Source organism: Ammodytes marinus (genome assembly GCF_949987685.1).
Source record: "Ammodytes marinus genome assembly, chromosome: 23".
NCBI classification, from domain to species: Eukaryota; Metazoa; Chordata; class Actinopteri; order Uranoscopiformes; family Ammodytidae; genus Ammodytes; species Ammodytes marinus.
Window position 1 is genome coordinate 18639044 of NC_137227.1, and position 7500 is coordinate 18646543.

General features: G+C 42.9%; 1 protein-coding gene across 1 annotated transcript in view; it reads right to left on the reverse strand.

Moving 5' to 3' along the window:
- Positions 1–1563: 1563 nt before the first annotated feature.
- dysf (dysferlin, limb girdle muscular dystrophy 2B (autosomal recessive)) overlaps positions 1564–7500 on the reverse strand; it is a gene marked incomplete at its 5' end in the record, with an annotated part of 110705 nt that continues 104768 nt past the window's right edge. The window contains 5 exons of the mRNA XM_080051811.1: positions 1564–2176; positions 2661–2808; positions 3480–3589; positions 3955–4127; positions 7009–7108. Coding sequence (XP_079907937.1) covers positions 2117–2176; positions 2661–2808; positions 3480–3589; positions 3955–4127; positions 7009–7108 — 591 coding nt within the window. The 3' untranslated portion in view covers positions 1564–2116. The remainder of the gene's footprint in view (positions 2177–2660; positions 2809–3479; positions 3590–3954; positions 4128–7008; positions 7109–7500) is intronic.

Genomic DNA, 7500 nt, shown 5'->3' on the forward strand with positions numbered 1-7500 from the left:
CCGACATGAGGCTACACTACTACAATGTTGCCAAAAACTCGGCCCAATAAATGACCTGCTTGATCTATCTATCTATCTATCTATCTATCTATCTATCTATCTATCTATCTATCTATCTATCTATCTATCTATCTATCTATCTATCTATCTATCTATCTATCTATCTATCTATCTATCTATCTATCTATCCATCTATCCATCTATCTATTTATCTATCCATCCATCTAACTATCTATCTATCCATCCATCTAACTAAAAATGACCAACTTTTATCAAGTGATTTTTACACTATAAATGTAATGTATGTGTTGGAGTTTTAGCCCCTCTCTCCCACATGGCCACACTACTACAATGTTTGCCCAAAACTCGGCCCATTAAACGTCCTGCTTGTGAGTCCATGTGACTGTTGTGTTTACGAGGCTCCGTCCGCTCGTTATCGGCTGCTGTGTGAAAGTTAAAAATGGACCGAACGAGCGGGACAAAGTCAACTTTTCCACTCTGGCAACAACGAGCAAGAGCAACCCAACTGAACACGCGATGAAAACATGTTTTTTTTCATGCTCACACACACACACACACACACACACACACACACACACACACACACACACACACACACACACACATCATAACTTTAGATGTTACAAGCAACGAGAGAGTGTGTTAAAAACGTCACTTGCCCATTTCTTGCCCATTGTTTCCCTTCAGTTTCTTTTAGCTTTTGAAGTCAGTGGGGGGCTGTTTAAGACACACACACACTCACACACACACACACACACACACACACACACACACACACACACACACACACACACACACACACACACACACACACACACACACACACACACACACACACACACACACACACATAAACTTACAAACACGTACTGTTTTTGAGGAAATCCCATAGACTCAGGGTGGATTAGTCCCGCGCCCCTAACCTTTCCTGTTCTAACTTTGTCTGCACGTGTCGGTGTGTGTGTGTGTGTGTGTGTGTGTGTGTGTGTGTGTGTGTGTGTGTGTGTGTGTGTGTGTGTGTGTGTGTGTGTGTGTGTGTGTGTGGACCAGGACCTTAACCCGGCCCTGACCTTAAAACGCACCAACGTCTGACACACACATAGAATATTGTCTCTGTGTATGTGTTTGAGTGTGTGTGTGTGTGTGTGTGTGTGTGTGTGTGTGTGTGCGTGTGTGTGTGTGTGTGTGTGTGTGTGTGCGTGTGTGTGTGTATGCGTGTGTGTGTGTGTGTGTGTGTATGTGTGTGTGTGTGTGTGTGTGTGTGTCCTTTATCTGTGTGGACCATCTATCTAAAAACACACTTCGTACTAATAAACTCAAACCCTTCAGATCAACATTAGCAAATCCCCGACTTAACCCTCTGAACCCAACGTCAACAATGTGAAAACAGCTGTTAATTAGAGGTGCTCCGCGGAACTTTCAGTTTGTGTTCCTTCTAGCGCCCCCCTTTGGACAAAATCAGTAGTGTTTTACCACGCCAGCTGTTGTTCCTGGGTGAGCGTATACCCATGACAAAGGCATTAAGAAAAACTATATAAAAATAGCATTCTTTGCACTGATGGCTTTGTTTGCTGTTACACGTCATATGGGATCATCAGAGGAGAAATTAGACTGTTTCAGAAATATTTAAAAGTTACTCGTAGCACCTTTAAATTAGGTTTTATAATATTTTTGAACATTTATTTTCAACACGATTTGTCTAAAAGCTTAATGGGACGTCCAACTTTTGAGTACATTGATTTTGACTATTTTGACTATTTTTACTAGAGGCTTTAACTGACACAGGCTGAGATCTGACAATACGTTTTGGAGATGTATTCAGTGGCAGGGGAGTGGACGCTGTGTTTTCGGATTATTATGGAGAGACATTGAAGGCACCAATGGACACATTCACACGCACAAAACACTTTACAATGTCAGAGGTGTTCCTGAACGTAGGCGTATCTTTACAAGAGAGCGTCAACTGATCGAACAAATACATTTGAAATTCACAAGCAACATGACGGGAGAGATTTTTAAGGGAGAAAAGGACTGTCATTGTTCGTCATTCTTTGGGTTTATTTTTTATTTTCTTCTCCTTTTTTTCTGTCGTTTTTCATCCCTCTGCTGGCTTGGCCGGTCCAAACGGTCCAACCATCTTCATGGCCGCATAGTTCTGTAAGAGGTTAAAAAATTAAAATTAATAAACAATTAGGTGGTTTTCTTATGTGTGTGTGTACATCTATCTATCTATCTATCTATCTATCTATCTATCTATCTATCTATCTATCTATCTATCTATCTATCTATCTATCTATCTATCTATCTATCTATCTATCTATCTATCTATCTATCTATCTATCTATCTATCTATCTATCTATCTATCTATCTATCTATCCATCCATCCATCCATCCATCCATCCATCCATCCATCCATCTATTTAAACTACCTAACTGAAAATGATCAACAACACAAAAAAAGAAGTTGAAATAAGACCCCGATTATAATAAAATGTCTCAAAAAAACAAAAAAGCGAATTCCTTTACACACAAACACACACACACACACGCGCAAATACATACACACACTCTTTAACTCTCTCTCACACACACACTCTCTCTCTCTCACACACACACACATACACACACACAGACTCACCGGGAAGGAGTAGAGGAAGACTCCAAAGAAGAGGAAGAGGAGGAAGAGGATGATGAAGAGGAGGATGAACCATTTGAAGCGTCTCCACAGGATGAAGCGCAGGGTTTTATACGGAGAGGAAAACCACAGGAAGGAGGTCTCTGGACGCCTGGAGGGGGGTGGGGGGGGGGAGAGAGAGAGAGGGAGGGAGAGGGAGGAGAGAGAGAGAGGGGGGGAGAACTTTATTTTTGGGCTGTCAAGGTTCACTTGATCACGCAAATTTTATTTAAAAGGGACTAATTTTTTTTGAGGGGCGCGTGCAAGTTCTTAGGTGATGACCCTTGGCTCGCCCCGTAGTTAGATCAGTGGTGAAGCAGTCATGTTGTGTATTTCAACGATCACAATATTATTGTGATATAATATAATTTGTCACAATAATAATAAACAAAAATGTGTATAAAGCTTATTTTTCCACCTCCATGTTGATAGATTAAAAAAGTTAAAGATCCTTTTCAAGGACAGACAAAAGAATGAGCAATTCATTTGCTATGGACAATCGTACAATTTATCGCTGCTACAAACATAAATCAATTATTAATTATTAAATATTAAATAGTGAGTGTGTGTGTGTGTCTCACTGAGGCTCCTCTAGATGAGGGTTCATGTGTGTGTGTGTGTGTGTGTGTGTGTGTGTGTGTGTGTGTGTGTGTGTGTGTGTGTGTGTGTGTGTGTGTGTGTGTGTGTGTGTCTCACTGAGGCTCCTCTAGATGAGGGTTCATGTGTGTGTGCGTGTGTGTGTGTGTGTGTGTGTGTGTGTGTGTGTGTGTGTGTGTGTCTCACTGAGGCTCCTCTAGATGAGGGTTCATGTTGGGCTCATCTCTGCCGGGTCCCGCCGGCCTCTCCTCCTGCTCCTGCTCCGTACAGATCTCCAGAGACATCTCAACCTTCCCCTGGAACACAGGCAACGGGACGCCATCTTAAAATACCATTTATTTATTTTTTAACCTTTATTTATACCAGAGACTCTTTTTCAAAAGGAGACCTGTTACCATTCACACACCGATAGCAGCAGGCTAACTATCAGTATTCACACGAGGCAAGGTGGGTGAAGTGTCTTGCCCAACGACACAACAACCATGACACAAGTGGCAGGGCGTTGATCGAACCGCCAACCCTTTGATCATTGGCCGACCCGCTCTACCACCTGAGCCACTGTCGTCACGTTGATGGGACCCTTAACTACAGGGTCGGTGGTTCGATCCCCGCCACATGTCAAATTGTGTGTGTGTGTGTGTGTGTGTGTGTGTGTGTTTACCGCTATAGTCTTTTCTCCTTTCTGCTCACACACACAGGGCCACCACCCCTTCACTGTCTTCTGTTCGAACAGAGAGACCAGTTTCTCTGCAGGCTGAGAGAGCAGCTCCAGACCACACTTCTCTGGAGACTTGGCCGGACGCAACATGTGGTTCAAGTCCATTACCAGGTTACCTACAGACAGAGGGAGAGAGATAGAGAGAGAGAGAGACAGGCAGACAGACAGGCAGACAGACAGAGAGACAGAGGGAGAGAGATAGAGACAGACAGACAGACAGACAGGCAGACAGACAGACAGACAGATAGAGAGAGACAGAGAGACAGACAGACAGACAGACAGACAGACAGACAGACAGACAGACACAGACAAAGAGAGACACACACAGTTATATTATATATTTTATAGTATGTTCATTAAAAGATAAAACCACAAAATGCATTTCCTGACGAAAAATCGTGTGAATGCTGTTTGCTGAAAAGCTGACAGCACACACAGTGCAGACAGGTAGAGGATCGTGAGGAGAAAGTGATTTTGCCGACAAACATTCTCCAGAATCACTGTCCTTTAAAGGTGCAGTGTGTAATATGACATCATCAAGAAAGTTCTACAAAGTTCTAGAATGCAACACTCCCTGGGTAACCCCAACCCTTTCGAATAATAACAGAAGCTACAGTGGCCTTTAAGGACAAGAACAATTCTACATTTTAAACAATGCACCTGATGACATTCCAACTATGACACTTTCAAGATGGCGGCACTAGGCCTTGGTCCAAAATATGCAGAAATATGGACATATATGAGACCCTTTCTAAGGGGAAAAAAAAATAATTCAAAAAAATGTTTTCAGCTATTATGCACTAAATTAAATGTACTTATGGATATTATAATTACTTTCTACAAAATCTGCTAGGAAATAAAACCCCAAATTCTACACACTGCAGCTTTAATGTACAATGGTGACTTAATTTTTTTTTTTGTGAAACACCTTTTAAAAGAAAGATTTTATAATAATATATATACAGTATATGATAGATTTTAGAAAATACATAACGATATGAACTAAAAGTATGTGTTAAACTAACCCTAACCCTGTAATGTGAGAACCTCTGATGACCATGTGGTGAAGGTTTGAGTTGATACAGTTTTAATGATTGTTGACATTAAGTACAGAGGGAGTGTGGGTTGATGGAAGGCTGTAGAGAGACTGGACGGGCATTGGAAGTATTTTTTCACTATTTTTCCAGAATAATCTACATTCTAACAGTGTGTGTGTGTGTGTGTGTGTGTGTGTGTGTGTGTGTGTGTGTGTGTGTGTGTGTGTGTGTGTGTTGGCAGGAATATAGGCCTGTGTCCGACCCTCGCGCCGCGTTTAGGAAGAGTAACAGTCAGCGGTCCGAGCTGACGAGGTGAAGACAGGCCGGAATGGGAGAAATGCTTTGAGGCGGCCACACACACACACACCTTCTCTCGCTCTCACACACACACACACGCACACACACACACACACACACACACACACACACACACACACACACACACACAGCGATCAGGGTCTGGATTCCTCATCTACCTCTCAGTCTACACACTGTAAAGATGAAAAAGTTTGAAAAACTACATTTTACAAGGCAGCTGCCTGCACTAGATTGTTTTAGTTTTGAGGTTAAAAACTAATATTTTTTTGGTTAAATGATTGTTTTTTTGTCATTTTCAAGCTTTATTAGACAGTACAGAGTTGAAATGGGGAGACAGAGAGAGAGAGAGAGAGAGAGAGAGAGAGAGAGAGAGAGAGAGGGGGGGGGGGGATGACCTGCAGTAAAGGTCCACGGGTCAGATTTGAACCCGTGACCACTGCAACGAAGGCCGGAGCCAATATGGTACACGCTCTATCCAGTATGCCATCGAAGCATCCAAATATCTTCAAGTTTTTTAAGTTTCTATTTCTTTACAGTGCTGACTGTCTGTCATCGTTTATTTTTGGGGGCAAAGAAAGAAAGGATGAAATGGAATGAGAGGGGGAGAGGGACAGAGGGAGAGGTGGAGAGAGAGAGAGAGGAGGAGAGAGAGAGAGGGGGGGAGGGAGGGAGAGAGAGAGAGGGAGAGAGAGAGGAGGAGAGAAAGAGAGAGGGAGAGAGGCGCGGTTGGTTCATAGTTATTCCAGTATGGGACGGGCCCGGGGGCGAAAGCGTCAGGGGTGAAGGAGAGGCAGCATTATGACAGCTTGAGTCTGGGAGGAGAGAAAATAAGAGTCAGCCCTTCCTCTGTCAGAAATGTGCCAACGCGGGGGAAATGGAACGGCGTTAATTCTTTAGATAAATGTTATCGCAGTAGTTTGTCTCTACGCACGTGGCACTGTGGTTTACCCTGGACGGATGTAGGTGTGTTTGTGTGTGTGTGTGTGTGTGTGTGTGTGTGTGTGTGTGTGTGTGTGTGTGTGTGTGTGTGTGTGTGTGTGTGTGTGTGTGTGTGTGTGTCTGTGTGTGTGTGTGTGTGTGTGTGTGTGTGTGTGTGTGTGTGTGTGTGTGTGTGTGTGTGTGTGTGTGTGTGTGTGCGTGCGATCAGTGGAAAAAAAATACCGTCTAAATGTTCAACCCAAAATGATTTAAGTGTATTTCTACAACCAAAAAGGAGTGTGTGTAGAGGTTGGTCTTACTCGGATCCATTTCCAGTACGGCCTTTTAAATATTCTAGATTGAATTAAAACTGATGCAGGGTCTCTGACTGTCTGACTGCTTTTATTCCTTAACTGCAATTGTACTGATATATGATGTGAGAAAAATTATTTTAGTAAGTGTTAAAAATTCAAGACAAAACGGGCCAAGATTCTGCTTTTGGGTATTTTTCTTACAAATACTGGGACAAAAATATGTTAAAAATGTTTACAAAAATTGTGATTGTGTATCATGATTTTATCATGACACATGTATAACCAGGGTGTACACACACACGCACTCACACACACACACACACGCACTCACACACACACACACACACACACACACACACACACACACACACACGCACACACACACACACACACAGAGCTATGTGTGTTACCGAGGTAGTCGTCGAAGGAGAACTTGTCGTTGTCCCAGACCTGGATGGTGAGTTTAGGAGACACTTTAGTTTCTGCTTTGTCCAGACTCCAGAAATGTTCCTGAAGAAAAACACAACGATTCAAACAGTCAGTAAATGCTCTAGTATAAGTATATGATTTCCGTTAAACACACACACACGCGCACACACACACACACACACACACACACACACACATCCACACACACACACACACACACAAACACACCCTCACAGTGTGGAAGTGGGGATGTAGTGAGAGATGTGTCGATAGAGTGCCGATCCAAACTGATAGGAGCCTCGTTCTCATCACCTCACACACAATCACAAAATGTATCAGAGTGTGTGTGTGTGTGTGTGTGTGTGTGTGTGTGTGTGTGTGTGTGTGTGTGTGTGTGTGTATTAGACCTATTATCACCTCTGCTGAATTCACACTAAACTGCCAGACGGTTTCTGATCCCATGTCACCATAGT